The 17,500-nt window shown below is 48.4% G+C and overlaps 1 protein-coding gene across 1 annotated transcript in view; it reads right to left on the bottom strand.

Moving 5' to 3' along the window:
* Positions 1–3,929: 3,929 nt before the first annotated feature.
* LOC133108003 (NHS-like protein 1) overlaps positions 3,930–17,500 on the bottom strand; it is a 19,811-nt gene continuing 6,240 nt past the window's right edge. Inside the window, exons 2-9 of the mRNA XM_061217431.1 lie at positions 15,566–15,718; positions 14,882–15,006; positions 12,930–13,116; positions 12,056–12,178; positions 9,905–10,808; positions 8,106–9,709; positions 6,267–6,351; positions 3,930–4,455 (exon numbers count right to left, since the gene is read on the bottom strand). Coding sequence (XP_061073415.1) covers positions 3,930–4,455; positions 6,267–6,351; positions 8,106–9,709; positions 9,905–10,808; positions 12,056–12,178; positions 12,930–13,116; positions 14,882–15,006; positions 15,566–15,718 — 3,707 coding nt within the window. The remainder of the gene's footprint in view (positions 4,456–6,266; positions 6,352–8,105; positions 9,710–9,904; positions 10,809–12,055; positions 12,179–12,929; positions 13,117–14,881; positions 15,007–15,565; positions 15,719–17,500) is intronic.

Here is a 17,500-nt window from a genome sequence, read left to right as displayed (position 1 = left end):
GTTTTTATTTTCATGCAATGTTTTATGAAGAACTTTTATTTTGATAACGGTGATATTAAGTCTTACCTCTGGGCTATTCATAGTATTAGATGACGTCACTCAAAAAGACCCGCCGCCTTATGGTACGGATACAAAGTGCAGCACCGGGCTTTAAAATACTACCCTCGTCAAGGCATGCAGACAAAATATCTCGAATGACAACCAGAACCAACTGATACCAGCATCAAATATAAAGACACTTTAGATAAACTATCACGGAGACGATATGAAGAAAAAAAATAGTCTTATCAATGGATTAGATCCATACGATATGAACATAACACAACAATTCACAGAACATAACATAACAAAGCCGTTTAGCCAAATGACATAAATCAAATTACTAGCAAAGTGGCCAGTATGCCAAGGATCTCTCTCTGCTAACGTTAACCTGCCAACTAACCGGCTAAGGTCATCAACGTGATACTAACGTTAACGTTAGTTGTCAACACTGGTATTAATACATTTCTAGCTAAATAACAGATCTAGCTAAATTCTACCTTGAATTAAGTGATCACTACACACTCTCTTCGGTTTATTCGAGAGGGGTCTGGCGGCGGATTGAGGACACCCCCAACTCCTCCAACACCTCCCAAACCTTCATTCAGGTGTGGGTTAACGGTCACTTTACGACATAAAATTAAAGCCATACAGTTAGGTTCTGCATCGAAATATAAACATGCTTTATTTGCAATGTAATCAATTACATTTATGCAGTTGATACCCATTCTACAGACGACAGACGTAGATTAATTACATGCTAATTATATACACTCAGCTAGCTAAGCAGTTTGGTGTTTGTTCCTATTCTGCACACTAGATCGATAGAAGACTCCGATCTTTTGAATCAAGGCAGTAGGCTCGTTGCTAGGCTATCAGTATGATGGTATAATTTAATATGCAGACACAATATCAACTTCGAATCGCTGCGCTGTATGATGAACATTGGGACGATTGAAAGTGGGAGGAATTGGAGGAGTCCTCAGTCGCCGTTAGACTACTTTATTCTGGCTAACGGCTGTTGCTCCTGGCTTGGCTTAAACTACTCGTATCCTCTCCCTCATTCTCTCACCGGGATTCTACAAAACGCAACTGCCTACTCTTGTCACCGTCGGATTTGTTGTGACAGCGATAAATTACACACGTTGTGAACTGAAAAAAGTATAATTTTACATGTTTCTAATTCTACTGCACATAGTGGCGTTAGTGTTAGTGAGCGGTTAGTAGAGGTGCCAGTGTGTGTGCATACGTGCGTGTCGGTGCCAGTGTGTGGCTGTCTCCGTCTCAGTGAGGGTGGCCTAGCAAACCTCCATCTGGCACACCTCCCGCTGTTAAGATTCCAGACCTTAAAATAGTTTAATTTACCTACAGCCACTATTATGTATATTCTGGGTCAGCCTATACCAGGACACAGCGGAAGCCAGAGTGTCACTGCTGCCAATGTAACTCGGTTTAATTATTGGCTGATCTTGTCTCCCCACATAGGAGCTCACAAGCATTTCAGTCATAGCCAAAGCTGCCACTCCCAAAAATATCTCAAAGTTCTTAATTCTCAATGTCAACATAATGCTTACTTGTTTCCCTGTAAACTTAAAAAGACGTGTTGTATTGTAGACTGACCAGAACCAATATATAATAATAATAAATACTACAAGGAACTTTCCCCCTGATCATTAATTAAATGTGCATGGGCCAGGGGAAGCAGCAATGTCCTCCCACCTTTAATCTCAGTAAATTGGGTCTTTCTTTCTTTAGTTTGAGATGGACGTTAACATCTATGCATGGCACCTAGATATGGCCTTCTACATTTCTTGCCTGGTCTTTTTGGAATATTCTGACATCTGAACTTTGAGTTTGGCTTTCTTGAAACTATTTTGGAGGAAACAGTCTGATACTTGACTTTGTCTGTTTTTAAGGCATTACATTGCATTACAGGCATTTAGCAGACACTCTTATCCAGAGCGACGTACAACGTACAACATAAGACGCACAACCAAGGCAGTTGACCTTGTCTTTAGATTAGATGTGAATATTTGTTGTAACTAAATATTTTTAATGTTTTTAATCTCGTTGTGACATTTATATTATAAAGGTTGATCTGCCTGTCAGTCAATCAACATCACAAACACTCAACAACATATTGCAAATATTCTATTATGTGTCACAAACACTCCACAACATATCAGAAACATTATACAACATGTCGCACGCATTCTATGACATCACAAATTCTCAGCTACATAACACAAACACTTAAGGACAATGCAATTATAATACTGTCTCAGTGAAAACATTGTCAGTTAATTATCCATTTAATCTCTTTATTGAATCAATGATGTCTTCATCTCTTCATCAGTGATACAGTACATTACTTTATTATTTGTAGAACATTTTTACAGTACAACAGTCAAATTATATTCTGAGTAGATCCTGTGATTGAAATGGCAAAAGAACAAACTGTTTCATGATTCACGTCTCTCTCCATCTCGACTCGACTCCCTCCATCTTCTCACTGTTGTAAAACAGCCAAAGGGCCCCTTTCCAAGCCAAAGGTTATAAAAAGAACATTTTCACAAGTTTAAAGGAGATAAATGTACATTTTACAAAGGTTCCATCCCATTTAAAAAATATCAAATAAATAATACATCATTACAAATCCACATCTTTGTCATTTGTTATATGTCATACAAATAATATGTAATAATAAAAACCTGTTTGCATGGAAAGTTTTATTTCTGAAATGTTTATAGACCGTGAAATTTTGCCAACAAGTAAAAGGTGTTTGCAGCAAGTTGTTTAGAATAAACAACATGGTTGATCTCATCTGCCCTCGCAGGCCTGGGTGTTGACTTTAAGTAAGGGTAGACTTGCTGAATTGATCACTGATTGGGGTGGTTGATAAGCTACGATGCTGTCCAGCCCAACGGATAAAGCAACAAGTTAAAAAGTCTGTCCTCTTGAGAAACACAAAACAGACCTTAGTACTGAGATCTATTAGGGTTGACCTCATTGGTGGCTTTATTCTGATTATTCTGATGAAGTAGTTTTTTGTTTATTCTGACTATACACCACACACACACTGCAACATAATTAAGGGCTCAATTGTTTGTGTTGTTTGTAAGGAAATTACAGGATATTAAAGGGGTGTCTCTGACAGCAAAAAAAAAAAAAAAAAATTACAAAACATTAAAAGATGATTTTCAGAACATTTACCTTATCTTGAATATCTGAAATCAAGTACTGCCTATTGACAGAAATGTGTATTCTATACCTATCCATATGAATATCAAGTATTGATTTAACACTATTAAAACGGCATGCAACATTTTAATATATACATTACATAGTGATTGGTTAAATTAATGGTTTTGGAAACATGGAAATACATTCTGTGTAGTTCAATATTGCACAATATAATTAACTATTGCATAGTGTATTTCACTTCACCACATTCTACTTCACTATTGCAGCGTAATTCAATATTGCACAGCGTCATTTACTAGTGCACTTAAGTGGCACTTCATAAAATCCACCTAAATAATATAGTATAATTAAAATAATGGAAAATGCTGGTGGAGAATATAATTTTTACTATATCTAGTGAGGGGAACATGTCTCATGATTTTGGCCAAAGGGCATGATCAGCTGAATAACAGAAAATAATGTCTTACCTTTAAATAAACCCTACCCTTTCAATGCCTTTCAAGTATAAACACAAATGCAAAACCACATGCTCCAGATATTTTTTGGCTTTACTTGAGGAAACGGAAGTCACGAGTTGGAACTCACAAGTTTTGGGACTTTTAACTCACAAGTGTGGAGGTTTGAACTCACAGGTTTGGGGTTTTGGACAGAAAAGCGCTGTATTGCTGATGCCTGAGGGAATACAATCACAGGATCCAGTGCTCCAGTCTGGGGTCTCCTGCGGAGGGGGGTAGGGCATCAGCCCAGTTTCCCCCCTCCCCCCATGGGGGCGGGGCCAGGGAGAGGGGGCATGTCTGCAGAGAGGGCGTGTCTTCATAGGCGGCGTGTCCCCAGAGGGGGTGTGTCTCCTCCAGAGCAGTGCATTCTGGGATCAGGCTCAGGCTGACGAGGCGGAAGCGGCTGCAGTGCCTCCTGCGGCCAGCAGGGGGCGGCGTGTGGGGCTCCCCCGCCAATCGGGCGGCCCTGGTGCCGGGGGGCGGGGCGGCGGCCTGTGATTGGCTGAGCTGGTAGCGGGGGGCGGAGCGCCGGAGGATCTCTGCGGCGGACAGGCGGGAGGCCCGGTCGCTCCGGCTGCCCTTGCGCAGGAGCAGGGCCTTGAAGCCGGCGCAGCTGGACGCACATCTGCGCAGGCTGCGCAACGACGGGCCGGCGGGGGAGGGGCCGGCCACACGCTCCTCCTCACACCTCCAGCCCAGAACCTTCCTCTTCGACCTGCAGGGGGCGCCAGAGTGCAGTTAGAGCGCCGCATGACCAGGCTGCCAATAATATCAGCTGCAATTGCAGTGAGATTTAAAAATCTCTCCTGATAGGAGTACATCAGTTGTTAACAGTGTTTGAGTTTGTTTTTTATTGCTGGAGTAATATTTACCTCCATGTGTTATTCTATTCTAAAGAATTTTTCTATGGAAAATTCTTTTCTCCACAGAAATCAGAAATACAAACTCAATGGGGCCCCTATTATGTGTATGTCCTTCTCATTAGAAATACAGTAGGTCTGCTGCTATTTCAGGTAAGATACCCCTTATTTTCATTTATACAAGCAAATATACACTCACCGAGCACTTTACTAGGAACACTTTTACTTTATTACACCTACTTATTCATGCGATTATCTAATCTGCCAACTGTGTGGCAGCAGTGCAATGCATACAGTCATGTAGATACGGGTCAGGAGCTTCAGTTAATGTTCACATGAACCACGCCATAATGTTTTTCTTATTTAAAACCAGTGCATTTAAATGAATTATCAGGGGAAAAAAAGCCCTTCTGTGAAGCAGAAGCAGGTCACACACCACACTAATGCTGTGGGCATTAGCAGAGGGATTACAGGTCTAATCTGAGCTCAGCTACAGCACCAGGGAAACGTCAGCGGCCATTTTGTGGTTACTTGCCAGCACAGGCCATGTCTGCCGCACAGCGCTCATGTTCATCCTTCCAGAGTGCACCATGGGAGCAGGTCAAAGGTCAGACATGACGGGAGATGGAGATGGAGATGGAAAGAGTCAGGTGTCAGAGCAGTAGCAAAGCCTAACGTCGAACACAAGGAACTTTACACGCCTCCAAAGTAATATTTAATAAGTTTGCATCTGAAATATACTAAGGCTGCTATTATATGTCAATAGTACTCATATTTGTTTTTGTGGTATTGATTTTCAGTTCAATTTGAAATTAACAAATGCATCTCCCTACAATTGCTATTGTACTCTGCACGTCACAGTCTGATAAGCTCGTTTGAGACCCCGACAGATGCTTGCAGGTTCAGTTTGATGTCAAACTTGCTGGCGAGGTCTACATTTTAAACTGACCTAGGAAATGATCTCAAGTACAGTTGCCTATAGTGCGTAACTACTACCTCCCTATCATTTCTAATTAGGCAAGCTGTTTATCACAATTATCATGCTTGTGTATACCTGTTTTATTATTGGTTGGTTGGTTGGATTGTTCTCATCAAATTAATCTACAGGGTTCAAGTTTGTTTAATCTATGTGGTCACTTCTAGCATTTGGAACTGTACTTCCCTCTAGGGTTTTCCGTGCACTTGTCCGTGGTTGTGATTATGCACTTTGTTGTATGTCACTCTGGATGAGAGCATCAGCCAAATGACTGTAATGTAATGTAACATTATCTGGCTGAATTAACATAGAGTGAGTTGAAGTAGTTTTATAGGACTGCTCAGAACTGCATGTTATTGGAGCAATAATACTGATTCAAAGTTGTATGCTGTAGTGTATTTTTACATTACATTAATGGCATTTGGCAGACGCTCTTATCCAGAGCGACGTACAGTTGATTAGACTAAGCAGGAGACAATCCTCCCCTGGAGCAATGCAGGGTTAAGGGCCTTGCCCAACGGCTGTGCAGATCTTATTCCAAGCCTCATTCGCTGAAGTGAAGGCTGTTCTACGCTATGCGAGCAGTCTCCGCAGGTTGCGCGAGTGAGGGACACTGATGGCTGATGAATGGGATGGGCTGGTTTGATTTGGGAGAGCGTAGCAGTGCAGGACTGGGGAGTTTGGGCCTACCTGTGAATGGCAACAAAGAGGTCTTCAGTGGTACGGGGGGGCATGGGGGTCAGAAGCTCCTCCAGCATCTCTTCAAACACATCAGCTGGATACACAGAGACACAGAACAGGAAGAACAAACGTGTCAGAGACTACTCGCAACCTGTTTGAAATATAATCCTGCTTGCTCGAGACAGACTCAACCTATAGGCCAAAGGACGACGGGCATCAGTCTCCTCTCAAGATTTCTTCCCTTCTTGAAAACCATTTGGCATCTCAGTTTGGGGGAAGCAGGACGATGACACTGTCCAGGCTGTTCTCAGCAAGGACAGCGAAACTCTGACCTCAACTGGGGATGTTGTCAGGTGGAAGAAACACTTTGAGGAACTCCTGAATCAGACATACACACCCTCCGTTCAGGAGGCAGAGCTGGAACAGTCTGGGGGATCAGGACCCATCTCTGGGGCAGAAGTCACTGGGGAGGTTGGAGAGCTCCTCACAGGCAGAACACCAGGGGTGGATCAGATCCGTCCTGAAGTGTTGAAGGCTCTGGATGTTGTGGGAGTGTCATGGCTGACTCAAATCCTCAGTATCCAGTGGTGGTCGGGAGCAGTGCCTTTGGAGTGGTAGACCGGGGTGGTGCCCATCTTTAAGAACGGGGACAGGAGGGTGTGTCCCAATTACTGGGGAATGACTCTCTGCAGCCTTGCTGGTGAATCACTCTCCACAGCCTTGCTGGGGAAGTCTATGCCAAGGTTCTGGAAAGGAGGCTCCAACTGACAGTCAAACCACAGATTTGTCTAGGCCGTGGGACAGTAGACCAACATTTTATCCTCTTGCAGATATTTTAGGAGGTAAGGGAATTTGCTTATCCAGTCGACATGTGTTTTGTGGACTTGGAAAAGGCATATGATCATGTTCATCAAAGTATCTTGTAGGAGGTGCCGAGGGATTATAGTGTGCCAGGGTCCCTCTTGAGAGCCATTCTGTCCCTGTACACTTGGAGCGAGAGCTGTGTTTGCATTCGCTGCATAAAGTCAAGCTCATTCAGTGTGGATGTTGGACTCTGCAACGGTACACCTTTTCTCCCCTCCTGTTCCTGGGATTCTTGGACAGGGTCTCAAGGTGCAGGTGAGGGCTGGAGTGTGGCATCTCTGCTGTTTGCAGATGATGTTGTCCTCCTGGCCTCATACTGTGACTGTCAATGGGCACTGTGGAAAGCTTTTGCAGCCGAGTGTGACGTAGTTCGGATGAGGATTAGCCCCTCCAAGTCTGCGGCCATGATCCTCTCCTGGGGAGAGATGGCTCTTCCTCTTCAAGTGAGCGGGGAACAACCGGCCCAGCTGGAGGAGTCCGGGTCTTACTCACGAGCGAGGGAAAAAGGTATCGAGAGATCGTCGGCTGTGTCGGGGCTGTGGCTGCATTAATGCAGACATTGTACCGGACAGTGGTGGTGAAGAAGGAGCAAAATGCAAAGCTCTTAATTCACCATTTGATCTCAGTCCCTGCCTTCACCTGTGGAAGCTAGACATGGAATACGCATACATACTACTTACAGTTGCTTAAAATGCAGATGTTGAATTCAGCAGCAGCTTCTGCCATAAAACATCTGAATCTGCCTGGTCTATTTGTAACTTTGCTGGACAGTAACATTTGTACATTGTAAGGGTTAGGGTCTAGGGGTTAGAGTTAGGGTTAAAGTCAAAGCTGAAGGTTAGGGTCATGGTCTAGGGGTTAGAGTTAGGGTTAAAGTCATAGCTGAAGGTTAAGGTTAGGGTCTCGGGGTTAGAGTTAGGGTTAAAGTCATAGCTGAAGGTTAGGGTTAGGGTTGGGAAGCGGTAATGGGTGTGTATATCTCACCATTCCTTTCGTCCATGGAGCTGACGGATCCTGTAGCACTGCTGTCGGAGTCCGTGTCTCCGGCCGCCCCGGAGCCGCAGGGGTACGGGGGAAGCTCTCGCTCCTCGATGGAGAGGGCAGGGAACTGGAGCTCCTCCAGGCTTCTGGTGGAGATCTCACTGACCAGCGACTCTCTACTGCAGTTCAGTGGGGTGGAGCCTCCAGACTCACTGTCCACCTCCATACTGCCCCACTCCCTGGAGTTCCCCCATGGGGCCTGTGGCTCCATACTGCCCCAATCCCTGGAGTTCTCCCCTGGGGCCTGCTGCTCCATACTGCCCCAATCCCTGGAGTTCCCCCCTGGGGCCTGTTGCTCCATACTGCCCCAATCTCTGGAGTTCTCCCCTGGGGCCTGTTGCTCCATACTGCCCCAATCTCTGGAGTTCTCCCCTGGGGCCTGTTGCTCCATACCGCCCCACTGCACAGTGTTTGCGCCCAGGGTGTGGGCCCCTCCCTCTGTCACAGGCTTCAGTGGGGCCCATCCTCTGGGCCTCTCGGTGAGGATGTGAGGCGGGGCTGCGGGGCTGGTGGGGGGCGGGGCCTGGTCCTGGGCCGCCGGGCCTGATTGGTTGTGCATTATTAGATTGGCAGCAGGAAAGGCCTCAGGCCTTCCAGAGGGGAGGTCTGCCACCGTCTGGGTTTTCACATCAGAAATCGGCAGGGGGTAAGAGCTGTCCGGGTTTATGCCCGAGTCTGTGAGTGTGTGTTCATGTGTGTATGCAGGTGTGGGTGTGTGTTCGTATGCAGGCCCGAGTGTGTGTTCGTGTGTGTATGCAGGTGTGGGAGTGTGTTCGTATGCAGGTCCGAGTGTGTGTTTGTGTGTGTATGTGGTGCGCTGTTGCGCTGCTTCTTGCAGTAGTAGCCCGGCAGGTGCCCAGCGAATTGGTTTCACCTGTAGCACCTGCAGGATGGGGGTGGTGAATCGGGGTGGGGAGGGGCCCAGGCTGCACATGCCCTTATCTGCATCACCGATCTCCCTCAGGCCCTTCAGAGGGACGGGCGAGGGTGGGGCGCGAACACTGCGAGGCGTAGAGGTGAGGGGGAGCAGAGAGACAGAGTTTGGGAGATTCTTCTCAGGGGTAGAGGGGGCATTCTGCCCCGCAGTGCAAACAGGGGGGGGAGGGTTAGGAGTAAGTGATGTAAGAGATGTGTGTCTTGAGCAGGTGGAGGTGTGGTGGGGCAGGGGGGGTGGTGTAGGGAGAAGGGGCAGGCGTGGAGGAAGAGGAGGTGGGGATGGCGGAGCTGGTTTGGAGGCCAATAAGGAAGACTTCCTCTCAGGTACTGAGGGCTTGACCCTGCCCTGGGAGAGGGTGAAGGGTTTCAGGTGGAACTGGGCGGAGCAGCCAATGGAGGGAGGGGGGGAAGCCGGCACACTATTGGAGGAAGCGGTAACCATAGAAACTCCTGGGAGAGACTCTGTGGAGCTCCAGGAATGTGGGGGTGTGGTATGGGCGGGGCTCTGAGGGGGTGTGGCGTAGGCGGGGCTATGTGGGGGTGTGGCGTGGGCGGGGCTGTGTGGGGGTGTGGTATGGGCAGGGCTATGTGGGGGTGTGGCGTGGGCAGGGCTGTGTGGGGGTGTGGCGTGGGCAGGGCTGTGTGGGGGTGTGGCGTGGGCGGGGCTATGTGGGGGTGTGGCGTGGGCGGGGCTGTGTGGGGGTGTGGTATGGGCGGGGCTGTGTGGGGGTGTGGTATGGGCGGGGCTGTGTGGGGGTGTGGCACTGGCCGGTGAGCGACAGCCAGAGTTTGATGGGCTGCTGCACTTGCGTAGCACCCAGAGGTCCTTGCAGGAGGCGTGGCCGTGCGGGGCGCTGGTGAAGGGCGTGGCAGCGGACGTGGCAGTGGGCGTGGCAGCGGGCGTGGCAGTGGAGGGCAGGGAGTCGGAGCGGGCCGGGGGGGCTGGCGGCCTCTTGGCCTTGCGGAGGGAGATGCTGCGGCACATGGGCCGGCCGGCGGCCAGGCCGGACCTCTCGCTGTGGTGCTGCCAGCACCGGTACACAGCCCGCTTCGGCCCGATGCTGCCGTGGCTCTGAGACCGCGCCCCGCCCGCGGAGCCCAGCGACCGGCAGCCCGCCGGGCTGGAGCAGCGGGACGAGAGGGGGCTGCTGGGAAGGGCCTCGTACTCATACTCCCATTGGTCTGCAGTCACGGCGCTGCTCGCGTCCGATTGGCTGGACTCGCTGCGGGGCACCGCAGCTCGGCATGCTGGGTTGCCGGGCGGGGGCCGTGACTCGGGCGGCGGGGGGTTGGCGGTGGGAGGGGAGGAAGCTTGCTGGCTCTGGTGGCCGGTCTGGAGCGTGCCTGCATGTTGGTCCTCCGGGCAGCAGGGGGCGCTGTTGTGGCGGGGCTCGGTGCGTGCGGAGGCGTGCAGGCGAGGCAGGCTGTGGTACAGCGGCTCCGCGGGGCGCGCGCCGCTGCCAGAGATGTCGCCGGACCAGGAGGCGGACATGTTGGACAGGAGCGCCGAGACGCCCTGCCCTCTCTGAGCGCGTATCCTGCGTGCGGACGGAGGCAGGGTCCTCTCCTCCGCTTCATCCCTCCTTCCCTCCTCCTCCTCCTCCTCCTCCTCATCCTCCGTCTGGCAGCTGGAGTTGCACGTTGGCGGGGGGCCGGGCGATGACGTCACGCTGCAGGCGTAGGATGAGTGGCCAGGAAGTTGAGCCTGCCCTGCACACAGGAAGTGTTACACAGGAAGAAGGGAAGTGTTACACAGGAAGTGTTACACAGGAAGAAGGGAAGTGTTACACAGGAAGTGTTACACAGGAAGAAGGGAAGTGTTACACAGGAAGAAGGGAAGTGTTACACAGGAAGTTACTATTAACATTCCAGGACTACATCAGGGACACTTATTTTACTTGGTTCCCTAGAAAATTGAATCTGCATTATTTGGAGCTACAGGGGCTAAACTTAAGCTGTTAAGCCATAGCACTGTATGTATCCCGAATTGGTCTGTATCAGATTGTTGAAAAACAGCAATAAGCGTTTTTAAAAACTCATTTTCCCATCTACTAAGGGAATCTCATAAAAAAAGGTAATATCTAGTATCTGCCTTCCTTTGTTTGACTAAATTTGCATGTGTTTCCTAGCATGCAAGGTAACCACAGAGCAAAACAAAAGCAAACCACAAATATAACAAACACCAGACTAGGCAATGGCATCCCAGAAATCAGAAGGACTCCAATCTGGCCAAAACCTGTCCAGACCAGAAAATAATATACTATTTCTCAATGTATTTATCGTTTCCGTCATAGACAGAAGCAGGAACAGAATGGGTATTAAATGCAGTCTTCCAATGGTGTGGCCTGTATCTTATCTTGTACTTAAGAGATAATTTGTTTGCTATACTTTTTTTAATAACACCATTTGTATTTTGATGCCAGTGTTTTTGTATTTCAGACTGAAAATGTAGGCTAAACTGTAGTGAATAACACAGGGTAGCAATCCACTTCCACGAAAACAAAGTTCCAGCTGTCCTGGAATAATAATCAGCTTCGCTATGAGGTTGTAAATCCAAAAGCAAACCTTACCAAGCACATACCCCTGTAGCTAGATTCACCAGATGGGGAACAATAGCTCAAGTAAACGACTATGTGTGCTGGCCAAAGATACTGTGACTGGGTAAGATTGGTAAGCTAAATAACAGAACTGCTGCTTACTTGTTATGCAGTGACTGAAAGAGGCTGAAAGAGAACAGTTAAGGCCCAGAACTGCCACACTGTAGGCGGCTTTGCTGTAAATGTTCCTATTTGATTGTGTGATTATTATTATTATTATTATTATTATTATTATTATTATTATTATTATTAGTAAGCGTACACTGTCGACTAGGTGATATTCACACCATTGAAAGGAAAGAATCATTTTGACGATAATGACTGTATTCTTTATAGACTGCATTTCCGTAATTAATTTACCAGCTTCTTGCTGGATGTCGCGCGGGACTCCGGGCGTCGTCTGCCTCCACCTGTCCGTGGTATCCGAGGTAACCATGGAAACCATGGAGCGGCGAACGCTGGCCTGCCGGTCGAACGTCTCCCCTGCAACCAGCAGTGAGTGATTACGGCCACAGACGAAACACACACCCACGGGGACACACACAAAAGAAATTAACCCGTGCATACACAAGCATAAAACACACCCACGCACACAAAAAAACGGACGTGTGGTTATGCCAATAAGATAATGTGGTATTATACAACGGATAGGTGCCGTCCATTGTCTCTATTGGTCAGTTTGCGTTCCAGCCGTGCCAATACCCACGATATACGCACGGCTGTGGAATGTTCACACGTTTTAAAATTACTCCGCGTTGGTAGATCACCGTTATCTACTTTGTAATCGAGATGAACGTAATTTAACATTATCATCATCTCGCCGCTAGTAGCCGACCAAAGTAAAATAAAAGCTAGGCTACGTGTTTATATCATTTACAGTTTATACGTACAATGTTTGTTCATTCTAGAATTCTAGAAACTAGTGACAAAAGTTGATTGTGTTAAGCGACACCGACAGCCGTTATTACGGATCTATTTCCGGTCACCGTAGCCGTCCCAAAATCCGTAGTTAAATAGATCTGTATTGACGCTACTAGAGACTTGAAGCAACTACGGATTTTGGGACGGCTACAGTGGCCCAGTAGCGTTACAAACAAGTATTCCCAGTGTGTTCATATGATTTACAGATTACATGTACATTGTTAGTTAATTCAACATACTAGTGACAAAAGTTGATTGTGTTAAACAGTGGCTCACCTGTGATGTGGATGGGCACGATGCGGGCGGGGCTCACCTGTGATGTCGATGGGCACGATGTGGGCGGTGATGGCCAGGGCTTGCTGTCTCATCCTCTCCTCGGGCGTGGGCAGTGGGAGGGCGTGGCTCCAGGCCGTGTGGGCGGGGTCATCACTCTCTTCGCCCGGGGGGGTTTGCGGCCGGGGGAGGAACTCCAGATGCTCCTCTGCAGAGCTCCCTGTGGGCTGTGGGGGGAGGGGGGTCACTCACACAGAAACATCTGCAGAGCTCCCTGTGGGCTGTGGGGGGGGGGGTCACTGCACACCTGCACCTGTACCTGCAGACACCTGCGCTGCTGCTGCCAAACCCGCCACATGACCTACAGAACAGGACCACATGACCAACAGAACAGGACCACATCATGACCAACAGAACAGGACCACATGACCAACAGAACAGGACCACATCATGACCAACAGAACAGGACCAACCCGCCACATGACCAACAGAACAGGACCACATGACCAACAGAACAGGACCACATGACCAACAGAGCAGGACCACATGACCAACAGAACAGGACCACATCATGACCAACAGAACAGGACCAACCCGCCACATGACCAACAGAACAGGACCACATGACCAACAGAGCAGGACCACATGACCAACAGAGCAGGACCAACCCGCCACATGACCAACAGAACAGGACCACATGACCAACAGAGCAGGACCACATGACCAACAGAGCAGGACCACATGACCAACAGAACAGGACCACATGACCAACAGAACAGGACCACATGACCAACAGAGCAGGACCACATGACCAACAGAGCAGGACCAACCCGCCACATGACCAACAGAACAGGACCACATCATCTCCTTCTGCTGGACTCAATTTCACTTCTAATGCAGTTCCACGGGCAAATCCCCAGTCATCAAAGAGCAAAGTTCCAAAAATCAATTCAATCTTACATTCATCCGAATAACAACCTGCAGGTTTCCCCAGAGAGCAGCTGGTAGGTTTCTGCAGGTCGGAGAGCAGTCAGTATCTTATCTTCTTGTGTTCTCCTGCTCACCTCTGTGCTATACCTTCATATTGCCCAGTTAAGTAAACCTGTTCTCGAAATGTCAATATCTACAGACATATACAAATTCAGATTTTAGAGTTGTATGTGTCTTATAAAACGAGGACAGGAAACTCGATTTGTAACATCGAGTCAATACTGTGTGATGAGTCATTTTGATAAGCTTAGCATCACATTTACCAAACCAGGTTAACCTCCAAAACCTCAAAATCCAAATGCTTTTGCCGGTTTGTGGATTAGGGACGATTCACACACATTCACGACGCACATTACAAGCAGAACAGGGGTGATCGTGTGAGTGGGAACATAGGGGTGCTACAGGAGTCACTGTACAGCGGTGGCTAACGGGCTAACGGGCTAACGGGCTACACACAGCCTCGGCCCCAGCTGGGGCAGGTACCTTCTGATCCCGCGGCTGGCAGTGACAGCACGCTGTAAGGCAAGACTGAGTCAGACAGCCCAGCAGGGTCGGCTGCGACCACCAGGGAGAGACAAAAATAACAACATAATGACACATTACACCAGGACAAAACCAGAGCTGAGTATAAAAAGAGATCAGGAATGTTGCTGTGCATTGAATGCGATATTGGATAGCGCAACTCCAAGAGCCATCACTAGAGGGCAGTGTGAGTGTGTTGCAGAGTCAGTGGAGGGACGTGCCCATGTCCAACTGTGCTCTGCTCACTCTCATGTATCATTCTCCATTTTTCCCTTTTATGTAATAATGTGGGTAAATATTTGCTCAGTATCCACACAAGCTCAGAGTCCCTACATTTTACTGTATGCCAGCATTTTGCTGTCCCAGGAAGGTGCAACTCTTTGCACTATTCTGCAGGAGTAGCTTGTTTCTGGATGGATTGCCAAAGGGAATGCTTCTGTACCTTTATCCTCAGTGGTTGGGGTGGGGACGGGGGTTTACCTTCTTGACTTCCTCATAGTCTTGTTGTGAGGCGCCGTGTGATTGGAGGGAATAGGTGGAAAGAGTTGAGTGCTGGGGGCAGTACCACGAGCTGCGCCACCAATCCCTGCTCAGCTTGTCACAATCTGGAATACAGCACAGCCAATCACAGAGTCAGTCATTGCCCTTATAAGGCCATAGCAACACAATCACGATTTCTGGACTGAAACATATTTGGACACAGAAGCTGCCCAGAAAGAGGAAATTGGGTAAGTTACATGAACCTTTTCTCAATTACAATTTCTCAATTGCCCTGCTTTACTGGATGCTTATTTACAAATAGTATTCCTTTCAAATAAAGAAGAATCATCTCATCAAATCAATTTAAATAGATGTAGAAAAAATGTATTTGGCTAATAGCGACAATTTCTGCTAATCACCATGGTAAATAAGTCTATTTTTAGCCAAATAAAATTCAAACAAAAAAAGAAATAAATCTCTACAGTGTCCACCTGATACATCATAACCAGGCCAACTGGCTTTATCCATAGTCAACACTACAATACCCAAAGCACCTGTCTGCACCTGTCCTGCCCTGCAGCTCAGCCACCTCACCTGGGGGAATGGACTAGCTCTAAACCTCACCTGAGATGGTGGGCTTCAGGTTAACCTCACCTGAGATGTTGGGCTTCAGGTAAACCTCACCTGAGATGTTGGGCTTCAGGTTGAGCTTGGCCTGGCGATGCAGTTCCTCCACGCAGGTGGGCCGCGTCCCGGGCAGGAGCAGATCCTCCTGCTCCCTCCAGGGGGCAGCATAGTGCACAGTCCATCTGCTCTCCTCATCCAGGCTCGACACAGCTGGGGGAGACAGGCACCATTACTGACCAGGACAACCCGCTCCTCTCTATAAACCTCACACCTGCTCCTCTATATAAATCTGCTCACACCTGCTACTCTATATAAACCTGCTCACACCCGCTCCTCTATATAAACCTGCTCACACCTGCTCCTCTATATAAACCTGCTCACACTGCTCCTCTATATAACCCTGCTCACACCTGCTCCTCTATATAAACCTGCTCACACTGCTCGTCTATATAACCCTGCTCACACCTGCTCCTCTATATAAACCTGCTCACACCTGCTCCTCTATATACCCCTGCTCACATACACCTACACACTCATCCTGCCTTTATTAACAGATTACATCATCCTCCAGAGGGTGGAGTGGGTGCAGTGCCTCACTTCAGTGATTAACTCGGTGATAAAACCTCACACGGACGAGCCGAGGTAATTAGGCCGTGCCCGGCGTGGGTCTCCTCAGAGGGGACGGAAATCGGAGAGCTGTGAAATGGGTTTTTAGATTACTGTGCCAACACACACCACACACACTGTTACAACGTGTACAGTACTAGCATGGCTTGTACAGGGATCGAGCTTAGAGACAAAGATTCGATCAAACTCCTGTCACAAGGAAAGGGTATCTGAAACGTTCCTCCCAAAAAGGGCACACCTGCGATACAAAGAAAGCAGCCGCAATCACTCCCTCACAGAACCAGCCCAGATCACCTCCAAACAGAACCAGCCCCCACCACCACCAAACAGAACCAGCCCAGATCAGCTCCAAACAGAACCAGCCCAATGCTAATGCCTGCAGAAGTGCTCTGACCTTGAATAATGACAGCTCAGTTTGTGTTTAAACAGCAGAAAAGAGGTAAATAATGCATGGCTTACCCCTTTTCTTCTTCAGGTATTTCATTACAGATTTGAGAGTCGTAGTGATGAACACCATTGTTCTGGAGGCGGTGCGTCAGCCCGTTTTAGACGAAGAGAAGTCTGTGTGTTGGCAGGGATAACTCGCTGTGTGTGTGAATGGTGGGTGTGTGTTAGCAGTTAGCAAGGTGATAGCACTGGGCGTGCATTGACAGTTCTGTGCAAGCAGTGTGTTAGCAGTGTGACTGCAGTGTGCTAGTGGCGATGCTGCAGTGGCTCTGCAGAGGAAGTGTGATGCTAACACACTGTACTCGCTCCCCTGAAAGTGCCCACCCAGCAGATCACAAAATCATGAGCCACCCTCCCAAGTCTTTCTCTCCTCCACCCACTCCCCCTCCCTCCCTCTGCCTCTCTCCCCTCTGTCTCTCTCTCCCCTCTCTCTCTCTCTGCCTCGCTCCCCTCTGTCTCTGTCTCTCTCTCCTCTGTCTCTCTCTCTCTCCTCTGTCTCTCTCCCCTCTGTCTCTGTCTCTTTCTCCTCTGTCTCTCTCACGCACACACACACACACACCCCCGAGACCTCCATACGCACGTGCCACTCCGCACGTTATTACAGTCTGTCCCTCTCATGCAGGAGCAGACAGGAGCAGCTCCTGATGCAGCATTATGTCACCGAAACCCATCCAACATTAACCAGTACACACACACACACACACACACACATATGTACACACACACACACACACACACACAATCATACACACAGTACCACATGTAAAGCACACACACACACACACACGTGTGGACACACGCTCACACATACACGCGTATGCACACACACATACACACGTATGCACACACACATACGCACACACACACAAACACACACACACGTGTATGCACACACAGAACCACATGCACACACATACA

The sequence above is a fragment of the Conger conger genome, chromosome 1 (assembly GCF_963514075.1).
Source record: "Conger conger chromosome 1, fConCon1.1, whole genome shotgun sequence".
NCBI classification, from domain to species: Eukaryota; Metazoa; Chordata; class Actinopteri; order Anguilliformes; family Congridae; genus Conger; species Conger conger.
Note: the sequence above shows the minus strand (reverse complement) of the source record. Positions and strands in the feature narration are given on the sequence as shown.